This window comes from Triturus cristatus, chromosome 4_2 (genome assembly GCF_964204655.1).
Source record: "Triturus cristatus chromosome 4_2, aTriCri1.1, whole genome shotgun sequence".
Taxonomy (NCBI): domain Eukaryota; kingdom Metazoa; phylum Chordata; class Amphibia; order Caudata; family Salamandridae; genus Triturus; species Triturus cristatus.
This window is the reverse complement of record NC_140586.1, coordinates 922386929-922405258: the sequence shown is the minus strand read 5'-3', so window position 1 is coordinate 922405258 and position 18330 is coordinate 922386929. Positions and strand designations below refer to the sequence as shown.

Sequence of the window (18330 nt, the reverse complement as noted above, 5' to 3'; positions counted from 1 at the left end):
TGGGTGATTGCCCTATCCTGAAAGAAGAAACTTTTCCCTTGAAACTGGGCCATGATTCCTGAGTTGCGAGTTGTGCAGCTCCACCGTGGGAACAACAAGAGCCTGCCTGTGAGGCTCAAACGGACACAGGGAGAAGACTCCCCTCTGGTTGGTTGTACAGCGGCTTTAATTTCCCAAGGACTTCTTTTTCTTTTTGTTGAAAATGTACCCCATTGATCGTCCCATTTTTGAGGAGGAGCAACCCTTTGCAGCTCTTCGTCCTAATTCTCATGGTCCTGTGTAGTTCTCCTGGTCCTCTGGATCCAGGATCATTTTTGTAAATAATATGTCTGACTGCTTTAATGTTTGTATTGGGTATAATGATAGATACTCTAGCCCTCATAAAGGAAACACTGGAAAAGTCTAGCGAAAATGTTTTTGAAGTTGAAATTGATGGTAACTGAAATGCATAGGAGCCTTGAAAATGTTTTTACTGGATGGTTCTAGGATTTGCTTAGGACTAGAAAGCTAATAATTCTGTTTCTGATAATAGTAATTACTCTCTCCTGCTATCTGTATGACCCAATTCTCTGTTCCCTTTGTACTTCTGTTTATACCTCATACATACCCGCTTAACAATATTTAGAATGAGAAATGCCCACCTAGCAATGAATTAGGATATTTATGAAAAAAAAAATATATATTATTAAAAATTAATATGTATATTTTTCATTTTTCCTACTGGATTATGGGAGATGTCTTCAGCTAACGCTAAAAGGGTCGTCTGTCGTAAATTGGCTGCGATTAAATTAGCGTTAGCAGAATCCATCTGGTATTTAGAGGATATCCTGTACATTTTGTGGAATCCATTTTGTATTTCTGGCAGCCATTTTGTCTTCCCTTGTGCTCTGTTTAAAGGACTGGCTATACTTAGACTCTGCTACCCTGCACATGCGCAGGAATATCTAACTGTCCATGCATCTGTTTTTAGTCTGTAACTATCAGGTTGTTTCTACCAGAGTCAGCAACTGCTAGCTCCTCCTTTACTGTTGACGGTGCATTTCTGTATGACCATCTATGTATGTAACTCTTCTCATGTATGCTTTCACCGCCATTTTCCTGAGCCCCTGTGTGGGTATAAAAGACCCATGGTTCTTCTACTCTGTGTGCTACCTTCATTCAGCACCACAGGGTGCTGGGTGAATGTGGTTCCACCTCCTGAGGTTTAATAAACTATGTATTTTCTATTTCAGTTTCTGTGCCAACTTCTTTCTAATAGTCTGAGGACTCTGTGCAGAGAAGGGCGAACCCCTTGCACTGGTAGGCCTAGCTGAGGCCTATTTTCTACATTGTGAGGTATGGGGCGTTTCTATTCTAGTGTGTTACAGCATTGGTGAGGTATGGAGAGTTCCTAGTATAGTATGTTACATCATTGATGAGGTATGGAGTGTTTCTAGTATAGTTTGTTACATCATTGGTGCGGTATGGAGAGTTACTAGTATAGTAGGTTACATCATTGATGAGATATGGAGTGTTTCTAGTATAGTTTGTTACATCATTGGTGCGGTATGGAGAGTTACTAGTATAGTAGGTTACATCATTGATGAGGTATGGAGTGTTTCTAGTATAGTTTGTTACATCATTGATGAGATATGGAGTGTTTCTAGTATAGTTTGTTACATCATTGGTGCGGTATGGAGAGTTACTAGTATAGTATGTTACATCATCAATGAGGTATGGAGTGTTTCTAGTATAGTATGTTACATCATTAGAGAGGTATGGAGTGTTTCTAGTATAGTATGTTACATCATTGATGAGGTATGGAGTGTTTCTAGTATAGTTTGTTACATCATTGGTGCGATATGGAGAGTTACTAGTATAGTAGGTTACATCATTGATGAGATATGGAGTGTTTCTAGTATAGTTTGTTACATCATTGGTGTGGTATGGAGAGTTACTTGTATAGTAGGTTACATCATCAATGAGGTATGGAGTGTTTCTCGTATAGTTTGTTACATCATTGGTGCGGTATGGAGAGTTACTAATATAGTAGGTTACATCATTGATGAGATATGGAGTGTTTCTAGTATAGTATGTTACATCATTGGTGAGGTATGGAGTGTTTCTAGTATAGTATGTTACATTATTGGAGAGGTATGGAGTGTTTCTAGTATAGTATGTTACATCATTGGTGAGGTATGGAGTGTTTCTAGTATAGTATGTTACATTATTGGAGAGGTATGGAGTGTTTCTAGTATAGTTTGTTACATCATTGGTGCGGTATGGAGAGTTACTAGTATAGTAGGTTACATCATTGATGAGATATGGAGTGTTTCTCGTATAGTTTGTTACATCATTGGTGCGGTATGGAGAGTTACTAATATAGTAGGTTACATCATTGATGAGATATGGAGTGTTTCTAGTATAGTATGTTACATCATTGGTGCGGTATGGAGAGTTACTAGTATAGTATGTTAGATCATTGATGAGGTATGGAGTGTTTCTAGTATAGTTTGTTACATCATTGGTGCGGTATGGAGAGTTACTAGTATAGTAGGTTACATCATTGATGAGATATGGAGTGTTTCTAGTATAGTTTGTTACATCATTGGTGTGGTATGGAGAGTTACTTGTATAGTAGGTTACATCATCAATGAGGTATGGAGTGTTTCTCGTATAGTTTGTTACATCATTGGTGCGGTATGGAGAGTTACTAATATAGTAGGTTACATCATTAGAGAGGTATGGAGTGTTTCTAGTATAGTATGTTATATCATTGGTGAGGTATGGAGTGTTTCTAGTATAGTATGTTACATCATTAGAGAGGTATGGAGTGTTTTTTTTTGTCCTCATACACCTCAGGCATTGATGACTTTTCCCTTTGCCATAGACCTCTACAGCTGGAAAAGACCCCGGACCCCACCATGGTAGTGATGGAGCTGAGAGGGAAAAAAAGGCGCCAGATCAAAGAACACCATTCACCAGTTGATATATCTCTCTCAGACAACATCCGATTTCTCGGTAGGCTGCCTAGAGGATGGGGGGGGAAGGGGGGGGGGGGGGGGCACCACAGCCAAGTCAGAGAGCTCTATAGGCATAATCATTGGACAGGGGGTTCATCTTGTTACCTTAAATACTATGGGGCAGATTTATGATGCCCGTTGCGCCATCGGAACGTCACTTTTTGTGACGTTCCCTGGCGCAGAAGCCTGCGTGATATTTATCAGGCAGCACTGAGCCACTTTTTTTGGCTTAATGCTGCCTCATAAATATCAGTCCCTTTAACGCAGTGTTCTGCGTTAAAGGGGCGTGCAATGGGTGTTGCTGGGGGCGTTCCCAGCAACATCCATGGCCTTTTGACACTGCCCCAGATTTACGAGAAATCGTAAATCTGAGGCAGCGCCAAAAGCTTCCGCCTCCCCAGGGGAGGCGTAAGGGAGGCGCAACGGGGAGAAATATCTTTATTTCTCCTCGTTTTTCCTTTTTCTATGTGTGCTGCATTCTGCAGCACCCATACAAAGAGGAAAAACCTCTTGTGATTATTTTTGTACAGAAAGGTTTCCCTTCCTGTACAAAAATATTCATCTCCGCAACGCAGGCACCCTTGCACCATGGTGCAGAGGTGCCTGCGTTGGCGCAGGCAGCCCATTGTGCGCCGGCGCAGGGGAAAAGGACAGGAATGCGTGGCATTTTATAGATACGGCGCATCCCTGCCCTTTTCTTTTGCCGTAGGGAAGCGCAGCAGGAAGGCCTGCTGCGCTTCCCTACGGCAAAACCTCATAAATCTGCTCCTATGCATTAAGCCACTCCCTGGCTACTGTTACCCCCTACCCAATTATTAAATATCCCCCACAATGTTTTCCTCCTAGGACCACCCAAAGCACGGTTATGGGCAAAAATACAATCCCAACCAAAGGCCCTGCAAAGCATTATGGCACGAGATTCTAGAGTGCAGCGAATATTATAGTATCCAATATCAAAACATTTTTCAAGGGGCAGCCTCTCCCATTCAGCTGAGAGCTAATACTATAATATTCACTGCACTTTAGAATCTCGCCCCATAATGCTTTGCTGGGCCTTTGGTTGACATTGTGTTTTTGCCCATAGTTTGGCTTGGGGCGGTCCTAGGAGTATGGGACCACCACCGAATCGTTCGGCATGATATGCTCTTTGTGTTCCAGGCATCTGCTTGGTCCTCCCCCTAGAATAGGGGTGACCCCAAAATCATCACCTCTCTCATTGCCTAATGTTTTTCAAAGTCCATTTTTGTGAATTGGTTATATGCTTTTTAGCATGTAAAGGTTATGTTGTTTTATCCAAGGGTTGTGGGTGCAGTAACAAACTCATCTACGTGGTGGAGAGGAATTTTTGCATGAATTCCTGTGTTTTTAATGTAATGCGAACTTAACAAATCGCCACAATCTCCGCAAAGTCATTGCCCATGGTTATCTTAAACCTTGACTGGCTGGTGTAGGGAAGCCTGTTAGATTCAATTTAGTTGGAAATCTGCTAATTAACAAATCTCTCCACAGTTTTTGACAGGGCTGGTGGCAAGGAAATAGGCCAGTAGTTGCTCGGGATATTGGGGTCTGCATTGGGTTTCTTCAAGAGGCAGAATTTTGGCCTGTTTCCATTTAGAAGGGACTATCCTAGATGACAGAGACTTAGTCCCTGTGCTAGAAGAAAAGGGGGGCAGGGATCAGAAGGAGAGCCTGACTTAAGATTTAAGATGGCCACTCTAGAAACATCCATCGAGATTGGGTCGAAGGATAAAAGTACGCAGGTGGTAGTAACTGGTGGTGGAGAACTAGTGACTGAGTGCACTGATATGGTTAGACTTTTTTGAATATCCTCAATTTTCATCTTTAAAAAGCTGGCCAGTTGATTGCACCACTTAGCAGAGGGAACCATACTAAGGTGGCATTCCATCGGATCTAAGAATTTATTGACTATGTGGAGATATCTTTTGGCTTTCCACCTTGTCAATCTTTTCCTCATAGAATTTCCATTTAGTGGAATTGATTAGATTTGAGTAGTTTTTGTGTGCAGTCTTGTGTTTGGCTTTGTCCTGTAAGCTAAAGTTTTTGCACCAAGCTCTATCGGTCTTTTTCACAAGATTTTTTCTCCAGCCTCAGGGACTCATTAAACCAGGGGCAAGGGAGCTTAGCTAGGCATGTCAAGAGTCCAGGGAGGGGGACAATTTTTCCATTGTAGACCAGTCTACTTGTTGAAACTTGTACGTCTGATTCGAGTGGACCTGGAAAATTAGGCAAAGTGTTTTCCAGAACGCTTAGCTAGCTGTCCAGTGGCTGCTCTGATTTCACCTGCTGCTCTAGAGGTTTTGACTGCCATGGTTCCACCTGTTGCTCCAGCTATGTTGTTGTTCAGGTATGTTTCTGGCCCTAACCAATATGTTATTTTGTAGATAGCCTAGCATAAAGCACTGTAAGAACCACAACAGCCTCATGTCCTTACTAGAGCCACCATTGTCTGATTATCCACACTGATCCTTACTTGTTTGCTTACCAATTCTGATCCCCACAACACTAATGAGCCAGCAGTTGAAAATATTACAGAAATGCTATGCTTTTCTCTTTTCCTCACATTTTCAAGGCTTCTTTTTAGTGTGCCACCCGGTTCCCCTAAGCAAACCAAAATCTACTCATTTGCTTTGGCTGTGGTCCCACCTATTGCTCCAGGAGTGGTAGCTGCTATTGTTCCACCTGTTTGCCCTTGGGTTGTAGCTGCTGTGGGTCCACCTCTTGTTCCAGAAGTTGTTACTGCTATGGTTCCACCTGATTGCCCTTGGGTTGTAGCTGCTGTGGGTCCACCTCTTGTTCCAGAAGTTGTTACTGCTATGGTTCCACCTGATTGCCCTTGAGTTGTAGCTGCTGTGGGTCCACCTCTTGTTCCAGAAGTTGTTACTGCTATGGTTCCACCTGTTTGCCCTTGGGTTGTAGCTGCTGTGGGTCCACCTCTTGTTCCAGAAGTTGTTACTGCTATGGTTCCACCTGATTGCCCTTGGGTTGTAGCTGCTGTGGGTCCACCTCTTGTTCCAGAAGTTGTTACTGCTATTGTTCCACCTGATTGCCCTTGAGTTGTAGCTGCTGTGGGTCCACCTCTTGTTCCAGAAGTTGTTACTGCTATTGTTCCACCTGTTTGTCCTTGAGTTGTAGCTCCTGTTGTCAATGCCATGGTTTCAGGTATTGATCCTTGGCTTGTAGCAGCTGTGGATCCATCTGTTGCTCCAGAGGTTGCAGCTACTGTGGGGCTGCCTGTTATTCCAGACATTATGACTGCTGTGGTTCCAACTGTTTGTCTGTGAGTTGTAGCTGCTGTGGTTCCAACTGTTTTCCAGAGGTTCTGGCTGCTATTGTTCAACCTGTTGACCCAAGGGTTTGTCCTCGGGTTTTACCTGCTGTAACTCTGCCTGTTGTTCCAGAGTTGTGATTCATGCTTGTTCCTGAGTTGTACTTGTTGTGGGTCTGCCTGTTACACCTCGGGTTGTAGCTTCGATGGTACTTCCAGGGGTTGCAACTGCTGTCGCACCACCTGTTGTGCCAGGGGTTGTAACTGCTGTGGCACCACCTATTGTGCCAGGAGTTGTAGCTTCTGTGGTACCAATTGTCATTCTCAGGAGTGTAGCTTCTGTGGTGGTTCCACCTGTTGACCATTTGGAAATAGCTGTTTCACCACCAGTTGCTTTAGAGGCTGATGCTCCTGTATTTTCACCTGTGGCTCTAGAGATAGTGGCTGCTGTTGTTCCACTTGTTGGTCCTCAGGTTGTCGCTGGAGTGGCTGAACCTGTTGTTCCAGAAGTCAGGCTTCTGAGATTCTGCCTCTTGGTCCTTGAGTTGTAGCTGATGTGGTTCTGCTTGGTTTTCCAGGGGATGTAGCTACTGTGGTGGTTTTAACTGTAGGTCCTTCAGTTGCAGATGCGGTGGTACCATCTGCTCTTCTATACATTGTAGGTGCTATTGTTCAACCTGTAAATGATGGGTGCTAAAAGTTTCTTTTTAAATATAGTTATGTTTTCTTATGTTCCAGGTTGGGTTCCGGTACCATGGTCAGCATTGATGACCATTCAGAATATCAGGCATTCCTTGGTCCGCTGGGTGTCCACGCAAGCAGAGAAGCACCTGCTTGGCAAGGTTTTAGGGTTTTGCACCAATGTTTTTAGGGTTGAATGGTGATAGAAAAGTGGGATGTGATGGGACCAGCTTCTGCCACGCCCAGCTATGCTTGTCTTTCATCTAGGGGTGACCGCTCCGGTGCAGCTTTCAGCCTGACACTTGTGAAAGCGATGAAAGCAGATCTGGAGATGATAAGATGGCTGTGGCCAGGAATGTGCATAGTTTGAAGTATGCTGTTGCAGGGCCGGTACAACATGAACAAGGAGACGATGCTTGTTTGTGGTAATGAGGGCACAGGAGTTGTACAGCATAATACTGTAGTGCAAGAAGATTTTCACTTGTTAGACCAGATGGGTTGAGCCTTTCCATTCTTGGTAATGAACTTCATGTTCCCCACTTCTTCCCTGCCATCTCTCTGATGCCCAAACTGAGATGCCACCTCTGCTTCAATTTTACCACCACACCTCTTTGGGCAACCCCAAAGCAACACTGGCCCTGAAAGTGTGCACTGGGCCCTAATACATGAAAGGAAATATTGTAAAACTGTTATAAATGGGGTTTAGTTGCCCCTCATTCCTCACTACCCTCTCGCCCCTGTACCTGCAGCGCCAATGATGTTTACAGCTCTGTGCAGCAGGCTGCCAGCTTTTCTCGCTCCCTGGACCATCGTTCCTAGGCTGCAGGCACACATTGAGGCTTTCTGCCCCTTTGTCCAAAAAAAAGAAAAACATGGAATAAAGACCCACATATTGTACGCCCAGCACCCACCATTGCCTGGGCCTGTTCCATACTCGGGAAGCGTGACCTGGGCCATAATAGTAGCAAATGGACCCCACTCCTCTTTTTAGTAGTAAGACAGACATAACTTGGGTGCAGTGCCACATCACCTGCTGCACTACTAGTAGTGAAAGCCCTATAAACAAAAGACCCCATACATTGCCCCCCTTCCCCAAGGGCATTTCTCAGAGGAAGTTGTTTCTGTCCATTCGTAAACAAACAAACGAGCCCCCACATCTCTCTAACTCTATCCATGGATCTGGCTCCTTCCCTCTTGCGCCTGGGCTTTTACTCTCAGGTCCCCCAAGTCCGGGAGGAGCAGGGCTCTGCATCTAAATGCAACCCCACTGACCTACTCCCTCCACCCTGCGACAGATGCATAACACAGGCCCTCACGGCCCCCCGCAGTGCGGGGGGGCAGATGCAGGGGGCCTCCTCAGAACAGTAGTCTGCCCTGAGAGCTCCTGATTAAATCCAGAACGGGGATCCCTCCATGTACCTTGCAGCCCCCCCCCCCCCCCCGCCCCCTCAAGATTTGTGGCGCAAGTGCTCTGGGATAGCGCTTTCACAAAAACAACCATGCCTGAAAGGTTAAGATTGACCGTGTGACGCCTCAGCTCTGCCTGAAGGGGAAAGTGTGTGTGTGGGGAGGGAGGGGGGCGGGGGGGGGAGGGGGGAGGTTCGAGCTCCTGGGCTGGGTGCTTGTGGGAGGGACAGAAAACTAAACAAGGCACAATCCTTCTTACAAGGGTGCTTGCCACCCAAAAGACATTTAAATGTGTGTATTTCGTAATCTGAAAATGGAAAGGCTGCTTGGGAGCGAGCATGGGCTGTAACTGGCGGAGTCACGTGGAGCTGCACCGCGACAAGCATTTATCCTTCTTGAGAGACCATTGAAGGGAGTTCCAACTGAGCTCTGGAGTGAGTCCTTTTAATGGACACTTATAAAGATGTATATAGGTATAGTCCGATTACTTATTACTAAAAAATGTAGATATAAATAATAAATTACATTACTTTTTGCAAAAGCCTGGGACCTCATAGCACTATAAATACACAAGTGGCTCCTCTCTGCGCCAACCAGGATTACATTCTGTGACTCTCTGGGCACACACAGACATCTGCACCGACTGCATTAGCCAACTGAGGTCTCACAATATTCAAGAGCACATTTTCCACTGAATCATTTAACTTACATGTATATTTAATTTAATGTGTTATTTTACATTTAACATGTGTATCTATCTATCTATCTATCTATCTATCTATATATATATTTTTTTATATGCAGTTACCTGATAGTGAAAAAATAACACAATAGTTACAGTTCATCGTAGTCACATCTTTGACCCCCGCCACCCCACTCACTGATCCAGCCCAAGGGCCCTCAAGATCACAGTTCCCACGCTTCTTTCTGCACTTCAACCTCTGCATATAAATGAAGGTGGCCTGGGATGCAGCCACAGACCCCCAAAGGGACACGCCCTACAATTTTAAGACCTCTGGCATAAAGGGTGGTGGGAAAGGTGACAGGACAGTATCTACTGAGGGGCAGATTTACAATAACTGGCGCATCCCTGCATATCAGCAGAGATGCGCCAGTTATTTTGCGTGACTCAAGTAACCCCTTGCACCACCATGGATGCGCCACATTTACAATGCGAGGCACCGTAGTGCAAGGATAGACAGATGCGTGACGCATCTGTCAGCGTAAGGGTGACGCAGTGCTGGAGTTGTGTTGCAATCGCGACGCAACTCCAGCACTGCTCAGGGGTGCCCTATACCTAATATGCTGCATCCCTCCTTACGCCTGCTTCAAGCAGGCGTAAGGATTTGACGCAGCGGAGACCTAAAAGTGACTTAGTGAAATCTTGTAGATTTCAGTGCATCACTTTCACGGGGCTTCCTTTCGACGGAACGCCCACCCTGCATACATTATACCTGACGCAGGTATAATGAAGCACAGGGCTTTACAACGTGATGCATCTCACTAGATGCGTCACGTTGTAAATATGTCGCATAGTGACGCATTGTTTACGCCACTGCTGCGTCACAAAAGTGACGCAACAGGGGCGTAGAAGTGTCGCAATGGGCTTGTAAATCTGCCCCTGAGTTTTAAAAAAATTATGTGAAGTTAAGAGGGCAGAACCCTTTGCAAGCTGCCAGAAATTGGAACAGTGAGCGTCCAGCCTTCTTACTCGCCCTCTGACTCGCCCCACTCGTCAGAGTCAGTCAGAGAAAAATAAAACTACAACGAAACAATATCATTTTATTTTTCTTTGACTAATTCTGACTTGAGTGCAGAGTGGGCCAGGCCATGACAGGCAAATTGTGGCACTTAGATGTGTGCATGCATGTTTGGCCGTCCGGCCGTCCTAGGCCAGCCAAACATACATGCATACTTCTATTTCTCAAACCCAGCTGTGTTCACAGCCAGGTTTGAGAAATTCCGCAGGCACACAGGAATTGTCAGACCATCAGAGTAGACCAATCCTGGCGCTGCTCTCTCTCCCAGAGCAGCGCCAGTATTGGCTGAGCAGCCTCTGCATTCCCAGAGACTGTAGGGAGAGCTCCGAGGCTGTGGCAAGTGTCGGAGGCTGCTGGGAAAAGGTAAGTTTAAAAGAATTATTTTTCCACCCCGCGCACGTCCATCAGTCCCCCGCACCCCCATCTTCATGTTGTGGCGGTTTACCACTGCTCATGTTGTCGTGTTGTCAGCTTGCATTTGGGGACAGGGAATTCACAAATTCAAATTGTAGATGGACAGCTGTGAAAAAGACAATATCCCACCAGAGAATCTAAATCGGACCCCCTACGTGGGAAAACATCCCTGATATGGATGCCTACCTTTCGATGGCTTTTATGACTGTATGTGATCTTTGGAAGGCACATTGCAGGCTCTTTACATGAAGAATTTCTGCACAAAATTAAGCTCCTATCTAACCTGGTACTGACTTGACTGACTAGGGAAGGATGAGAGGCTAATGCTCGATTAACCACTCTTGTCCACTGTTGACACAACAATCTCAGTAGTAACTGAACAAACAAGCTGCCAGGGGAACAAATGCCATTACCTGGAGTAATCACAGTATCAGTAGACCGCACTGACCACCTCTAATGGCGCTCATTGACCATATATTTAAAAACCTTTTTCTCACAATGAAGAGAGGCAACATAAAAAACACATCTGATGATATTTTTGCAATCTGCACAAATTGTGACTCGTAGGTCCTTGTCACAGTAGTAGTTTTTTCTTTATTTTGATTCTTCATCCACCTTACAAAAAATGCAGGCGACGCATTTCGCATTGCAAAAGCTTCCTCAGGGCGATATTATTTGTTTGAGGGCAGTATTAAAAAATCTGTTGATTTTCCCTTCTATCCCTTTTCTTCAACCCTTTCTTCCTATTGACTTTATAGGATAGAGGCACAACGTAGCGCATTGCAGCAGAGTCTCTGTTGTAGTTTGTAGTCCTCTTTTTCTGAGTTTCGATGCTTTTGCGAAGGGAGTTAGAGAAGGCTCACTCCCTTGTCTCTGTTTTTTGTGTTTTTTCAATATTATCAGTTTGCTGGTTTTCCAAAAAGAACTCTGAACACTACTTCAACAACTACAGTAGACCATACTGGATCGCGGCTGTCTGTGCCGTACACATCCCCTTGAACCTTCAAGTAAGGGGCCCTTTTTGCTCTCTGCGCCTTTGCAAAGTCTAGGAGAGATTCCGCAGACACAATACCATGAGTTTTTTTGTTTTCTTGTGCACATAAATTATTTGTGAGGATTGACCGAGGGCTCCCGGCTTAAATGCATCCTTCAACTCCATGACGTTCTGCCTGCTAAAATGGAACATATTGACTGATGCATATTTCCAAACTTTCCCTTTGGAAAATCAGTGAACTGATAATATTGCCCTGGGGAAGACTTTGAAAGGCGAAACGATTTGGCTGCGTTTTATGTATTGCGGATGAAGAATCGAAATTAAGAAAAAACAACCACATGTAACATGATCATGGAAATATCCGATCCTATGTAAGCAAATAGAAGGAATGGTCCATCGCTTAAAATATAGAAGATTGGACTGCCATAGGCTTGAAAGTAATATGAAAATCAAACATATGCGGGCAATGGTATGTATGTAACTTTCATGTTATGACAGTGATCAATGCATAGGCAAAGGCCCCTCCACATGCCCACTTATTTATTAGGACTTGTGCCAAGATGGCTATGTCCCTAAACTGAAAAATGGGGCATTACTTAAGAAAAGTTGTTTTTCAGTAAAAAAGGATGGCAATATATGTTGCTAGGGAAAACACCAGGTAGAGTTATAGTTAAAACTGAAAACTGTCGTAAAAAAAGAAAAATCCCACTATTTCAGAGCAAACACAAGGTAGTAAAAACCAAAAGATTGTGTTAATTAGAGAAAAGAAAAAGGAGCGACACTTCATAAAAACCAAAGCAAACCAAATCAGTTTCCAGTAGTCTGACTGAAATGTCAGTGTGCTTTGGAATTTGCCTCTAAAGGACTGCTATGTATGTGGGCTATTTAAGCGCTGATGCTCCAACTATTTCTACAGCAGCTATTCTTTTTGTAGACCCACCTGTTGTTCCTGTTGTTGCGGCTGTTGTTGCAGTGGTTGATGTTGTTGTTGCAGCAGATGTTGCAGCAGTTGATGCTGTTGTTACTGCTGTTGTTGCTTCTGTTGTGGCAGATGTTGCAGCGGTTGTTGCTACTGTTGCAGCTGTTGCAGCTGTTGTTGCTGCAGTCATTGCTGCTGTTTCAGCTTTTGTTGCTGCAGTAGTTGCAGCTGTTGTTTCGGCTGTTGTTTCAGCTGTTGTTGCAGCTGTTGTTGCAGCAGCAGTTGTTGCAGCTGTTGTTGCCGCTGTTGTTTCTGCTGTTGTTTCAACTGTTGCCGCTGTTGTTGCTGCAGTCGTTGGAGCTGTTGTTTCTGCAGTTGTTGCAGCTGTTGTTGCAACTGTTGTTGTGGCAGGTGTTGTAGCTGCAGTTGTTGCAGCTGTTTCTCCTGTTGTTTCAGCTGTTGTTGCTGCAGTTGTTGCAGCTGTTGTTGCAGCTGTTGTTTTTGCTGTTGTTTCAGCTGTTGTTGCAGCAGTTGTTGCAGCTGTTGTTGCTGCAGTTGTTGCAGCTGTTGTTGCTGCAGTAGTTGCAGCTGTTGTTTCAGCTGTTGTTTCAACTGTTGTTTCTGCTGTTGTTGTGGCAGTTGTTGCAGCTGTTGTTGCAGCTGTTGTTGCAGCTGTTGTTGCAGCTGTTGTTGCAGCAGTTGTTGCAGCTGTTGTCGTCACAGTTGTTGCTGCTGTTGTTGCGGCTGTTGTTGCAGCTGTTGTTTCAGCTGTTGTTGCAGCTGTTGTTGCCACAGTTGTTGCAGCTGTTGTTGCTGCAGTAGTTGCAGCTGTTGTTTCTGCAGTTGTTGCAGCAGTTGTTGCAGCTGTTGTAGCTGCAGTTGTTGCAGCTGTCGTTTCTGCAGTTGTTGCACCTGTTGTTGCTTCAGTCGTTGCAGCTGTTGTTGCAGCTGTTGTTTCTGCTGTTGTTTCAGCTGTTGTTATGGCTGTTGTTGCAGCAGTTGTTGCTGCTGTTGTTGCTGCAGTTGTTGGCGCTGTTGTTTCTGCAGTTGTTGCAGCTGTTGTTGCTGCTGTTGTTGCAGCAGTTGTTGCAGCTGTTGTAGCTGCAGTTGTTGCAGCTGTTGTTACGGCTGTTGTTTCAGCTGTGGTTGCAGCTGTTGTTGCCGCTGTTGTTTCTGCTGTTGTTTCAGCTGTTGTTACGGCTGTTGTTGCTGCAGTCGTTGGTGCTGTTGTTTCTGCAGTTGTTGCACCTGTTGTTGCTTCAGTCGTTGCAGCTGTTGTTGCAGCTGTTGTTTCTGCTGTTTCAGCAGTTGTTGTGGCAGTTGTTGCAGCTGTTGTAGCTGCAGTTGTTGCTGCAGTAGTTGCAGCTGTTGTTTCAGCTGTTGTTGCGACTGTTGTTGTGGCAGGTGTTGCAGCTGTTGTGTCAGCTGTTGTTGCAGCTGTTGTCGCCACAGTTGTTGCAGCTGTTGTTGCTGCTGTTGTTGCTGCATTCGTTGCAGCTGTTGTTTCTGCAGTTGTTGCAGCTGTTGCAGCAGTTGTTGCAGCTGTTGTAGCTGCAGTTGTTGCAGCTGTTGTTTCAGCAGTTGTTGCAGCTGTTGTTGCCGCTGTTGTTTCTGCTGTTGTTCCAGCTGTTGTTGTGGCTGTTGTTGCTGCAGTCGTTGGCGCTGTTGTTTCTGCAGTTGTTGCAGTAGTTGTTGCTTCAGTCGTTGCAGCTGTTGTTGCAGCTGTTGTTGCAGCAGTTGTTGCAGCTGTTGTTGCTGCAGTTGTTGCAGCTGTTGATGCGACTGTTGTTGCAGCAGTTGTGGCAGCCGTTGTAGCAGCTGTTGTTGCACCAGTTGTTGCAGCTGTTGTAGCTGCAGTTGTTGCAGCTGTTGATGCGACTGTTGTTGCAGCAGTTGTGGCAGCAGTTGTAGCAGCTGTTGTTACAGCAGTTGTTGCAGCTGTTGTTACAGCAGTTGTTGCAGCTGTTGTAGCTGCAGTTGTTGCAGCTGTTGTTTCAGCAGTTGTTGCAGCTGTTGTTGCCACTGTTGTTTCTGCTGTTGTTTCAGCTGTTGTTGCTGCTGTTGTTGCTGCAGTCATTGGCGCTGTTGTTTCTGCAGTTGTTGCAGCAGTTGTTGCTTCAGTCGTTGCAGCTGTTGTTGCAGCTGTTGTTTCTGCTGTTGTTTCAGCAGTTGTTGCGGCTGTTGTTGCAGCAGTTGTTGCAGCTGTTGTTGCTGCAGTTGTTGCAGCTGTTGATGCAACTGTTGTTGCAGCAGTTGTGGCAGCCGTTGTAGCAGCTGTTGTTGCAGCAGTTGTTGCAGCTGTTGTAGCTGCAGTTGTTGCAGCTGTTGATGAGACTGTTGTGGCAGCAGTTGTGGCAGCAGTTGTGGCAGCAGTTGTGGCAGCAGTTGTGGCAGCAGTTGTAGCAGCTGTTGTTGCAGCAGTTGTTGCAGCTGTTGTAGCTGCAGTTGTTGCAGCTGTTGTTTCAGCAGTTGTTGCAGCTGTTGTTGCCGCTGTTGTTTCTGCTGTTGTTTCAGCTGTTGTTGCGGCTGTTGTTGCTTCAGTCGTTGCAGCTGTTGTTGCAGCTGTTGTTGCAGCTGTTGTTTCAGCAGTTGTTGCGGCTGTTGTTGCAGCAGCTGTTGTTGCTGCAGTTGTTGCAGCTGTTGATGCAACTGTTGTTGCAGCAGTTGTGGCAGCCGTTGTAGCAGCTGTTGTAGCAGCAGTTGTTGCAGCTGTTGTAGCTGCAGTTGTTGCAGCTGTTGATGTGACTGTTGTTGCAGCAGTTGTGGCAGCAGCTGTAGCTGCAGTTGTTGCAGCTGTTGTTGCTGGGACTGTTGTTGGTGCTGTTGTTGTGCTTGACTGGGCCTGTGTTCCTGAGAGCAGTCCTGTAGGGAGGGGGGGGGACGCGAGAGAAAGAGGAGAATGAGTTTATGTAAAAATGTCAAGCATTAACAGCACTGATGGTTCACATTACCATGATAGCCTCTCAATGGAACCTTCCTTCCTAGATAAGCCAGGCCATGTGCAAGGGATGGCCACATGCCAGTGTACCACTAGGGATGTTTGGAGTCACTATAGTATTGTCCACTGACCGATGTTGGGGCAGAGGAGGGGAGAAGACACCACGCCTGATTTACTGAAGTTTCTCCATAGCCTAAGACTGTCTTGATATATGCAAGGCCTTGTCTTACAGTCTTAAGATTATCCTTGCTGGCTCAGCAAGTCTTCAGCTCTTTTTTCTGATAGTCTTAACACCTCCTTAGACCTGACACCCCCTCTGTAAATCAGTCCTCTAGTATTTATTTTCTTAGCACCTGCATGAGCTGATCAGTTCCTCGGGTGTGGGGCCTCACTGGTGAACCCCAAGAGCACGGCTGTCAGTGTGACCGAGCACCAGTAGTTATATTGTGGATTTGTGGAAAAAAGAGTAAACATATCCTCTTTTAACCATGTCTTTCTTGGACTCCAGTGCACGTTTCTACTGCACTCATGTGCACTGGTGTGGAAGTCTGTGCATGCGTATTGATGACGCTGCATGTGTGAGTGAAGATGGTGGTGGTCCCTGCTGTTGTCTGTAAGTAAGTGTGCAAATACTGCACAAAGTGATCCCCGAGGTGCTGAAGAAAGCTCTGCGCCATTCTGAAGAAATTGTGCAGTGGAGAAAGAAGAACGTATGAACTTAGTGATCCCGGTACTAGGCGCTATGAGCTCAAGACACCATAGCTAGGAAACGCGGAGTGGTAACCACTGCTCGGTGTCTTTAGGCCGTGCTTCTGCCTGTAACTGTACTGACTGGGTACCAGTTGGATGCTAATGCCTGTAGAAGGCACAATGTCTTCAGAAACAGCCATGTGACTCCCTTCTGCTCCAGTGCACAGGCACTGAATAGATATATCCATGATAGGGTCCTATCATATGTTTGCAAAAGTCAGTCAACAGTGGCATTTCATTCAGATCAAGGAGTGTTTTACATGAGGAATCCGTGTTTATTTTTCGAGGTGTGGTGGTACTCCTTCTCAGGGTCACCCTGGTTGGGGTAGAGTGGGAGAATATTCAATTCTGCCCACAAAGTGGTAAGAAGTAAGAAGACTACATTTCCATAGGTTTTGTCAGAGTGGACTAGGCTGGCCACAGCATGGCCCTGTGCTTCTTTATTGTTTTGAGACAGTGGACACAACGCTGATGGTCGGTCGACTCACAAGGTTTCCCTCTATACCCTTGGACATAGGATACTAAAGGGCCCCTTTATTCAGCGATCTGGCCCAAGGTCAGAAGAAAATGGTTCTTGCTCCTGGGAGCCAGATTCCCTCTGCTATTTCTCTTGCATGATCTCACATCCTGTTCATCGCTTTATAAACCATCAGTCTTTCCCTGTAATCTTTTTTCAACTGGACCATTGGGGAGCCTACAGCTCAAGTACATTTGTCATCTTTCACTGCTGTAATTTTAAAGGCCGTTTCTTTTAATCAAATTCCTGCAGGAGGAATGTATTGAGGTAGAAGTCTCACAGAACCTTGTGACGCCTGAAACCACATGTTGAGGTTTGGACTAAAGTTAAAGTTTCCAGTCTAGAATTCCCAGACATCCACTGAACTCTACTATTGGTGATAAACTACTTATTTTTAAAGCTGTATGTCTGTACCCTCTCATATACATGAACCATTGATGTCCTGATGATGACAAGTTCTAATCTTTGGTGAGCTGAAACGTTGAAAACTTGTAAAGATTGGACAAATAGAAATGCTCTCAAGAATTATTGTACTTAGAATTTTGTTATATTTGGGTTTTGTACATCATCCCATTATAATGAGATTACCACATAATTTATTTGCAATGTGTTGTTCCTTGTTACAGTTTAATAATGAACTTGCTCCAAGTATATTACTTTTACAATTTAATGTGTGATTGAGTTGTTTCTAAAGTGTGGCTTGGCATTTAAAAAAATATTTTTTGCCTAATGGGTGCAAACCAACTAATTCTGTCACTAAGCTGCCCATTGGTAGGTGATGTTGGATGTGCTGGCATTGGCAATGGGCGGCCACTGTCGGTAGGCTCATCTGTGTAAACAAATGTGATGTTTGAGGGTTGCATGTTGCACAGTTTGTTCACGAGATCCTGTTCTATGGCTGTCAATCTAAGTGTCTCCTTAATACCGCTGGGTTGGGCTTAGTTTAAAAAGGACCTTCCGTCCAGGTTGCAATTACCACCAATGGTGTAATATCATGTGATATATATTACCCCATGAGGAATTCTGAATGTTTGTAAGGACTAATTCATCAGGTCAGACCTCAAGAAACTTCTCCTTAGAGAATGGCCTGGAATTTTTAATGACATAATGTAATCAGGGGTGGTGCCAGCATTAGAGGGGCAGTGAGTACAAGTGGTCTTGCTTTGGGCAGTGTCAGCATTAGAGGATCAGTAAGTATAGAGGACATCCTCAGGAGGCAGTGTCAGCATTAGAGGAGTAGTGAGTACAAGGGGTCTTGCTTAGGGGTTGGTGTCAGCATTAGAGGGGCAGTGAGTACAAGTGGTCTTGCTTTGGGCAGTGTCAGCATTAGAGGATCAGTAAGTATAGAGGACATCCTCAGGAGGCAGTGTCAGCATTAGAGGTGCAGTGAGTACAAGGGGTCTTGCTTAGGGGTTGGTGTCAGCATTAGAGGAGTAGTGAGTACAAGGGGTCTTGCTTAGGGGTTGGTGTCAGCATTAGAGGGGCAGTGAGTACAAGTGGTCTTGCTTGGGGCAGTGTCAGCATTAGAGGATCAGTAAGTATAGAGGACATCCTCAGGAGGTAGTGTCAGCATTAGAGGGACAGTGAGTACAAGGGGTCTTGCTTAGGGGTTGGTGTCAGCATTAGAGGAGTAGTGAGTACAAGGGGTCTTGCGTAGGGGTT

At 45.3% G+C, this 18330-nt stretch overlaps 1 protein-coding gene and 1 long non-coding RNA gene across 2 annotated transcripts in view; both read right to left on the bottom strand.

The window, feature by feature from the left end:
- Window positions 1-12929, bottom strand: part of LOC146835416 (uncharacterized) — a 165029-nt gene extending 152100 nt beyond the window's left edge. Inside the window, exon 1 of the mRNA XM_085602978.1 lies at window positions 12485-12929. Coding sequence (XP_085459104.1) covers window positions 12485-12653 — 169 coding nt within the window. The 5' untranslated portion in view covers window positions 12654-12929. The remainder of the gene's footprint in view (window positions 1-12484) is intronic.
- A 2210-nt stretch (window positions 12930-15139) lies between these two features.
- The window catches only part of LOC146835415 (uncharacterized), a 53527-nt gene continuing 50336 nt past the window's right edge, over window positions 15140-18330 (bottom strand). The window contains exon 3 of the long non-coding RNA XR_014960438.1: window positions 15140-15325. This is a non-coding gene — a long non-coding RNA (uncharacterized LOC146835415). The remainder of the gene's footprint in view (window positions 15326-18330) is intronic.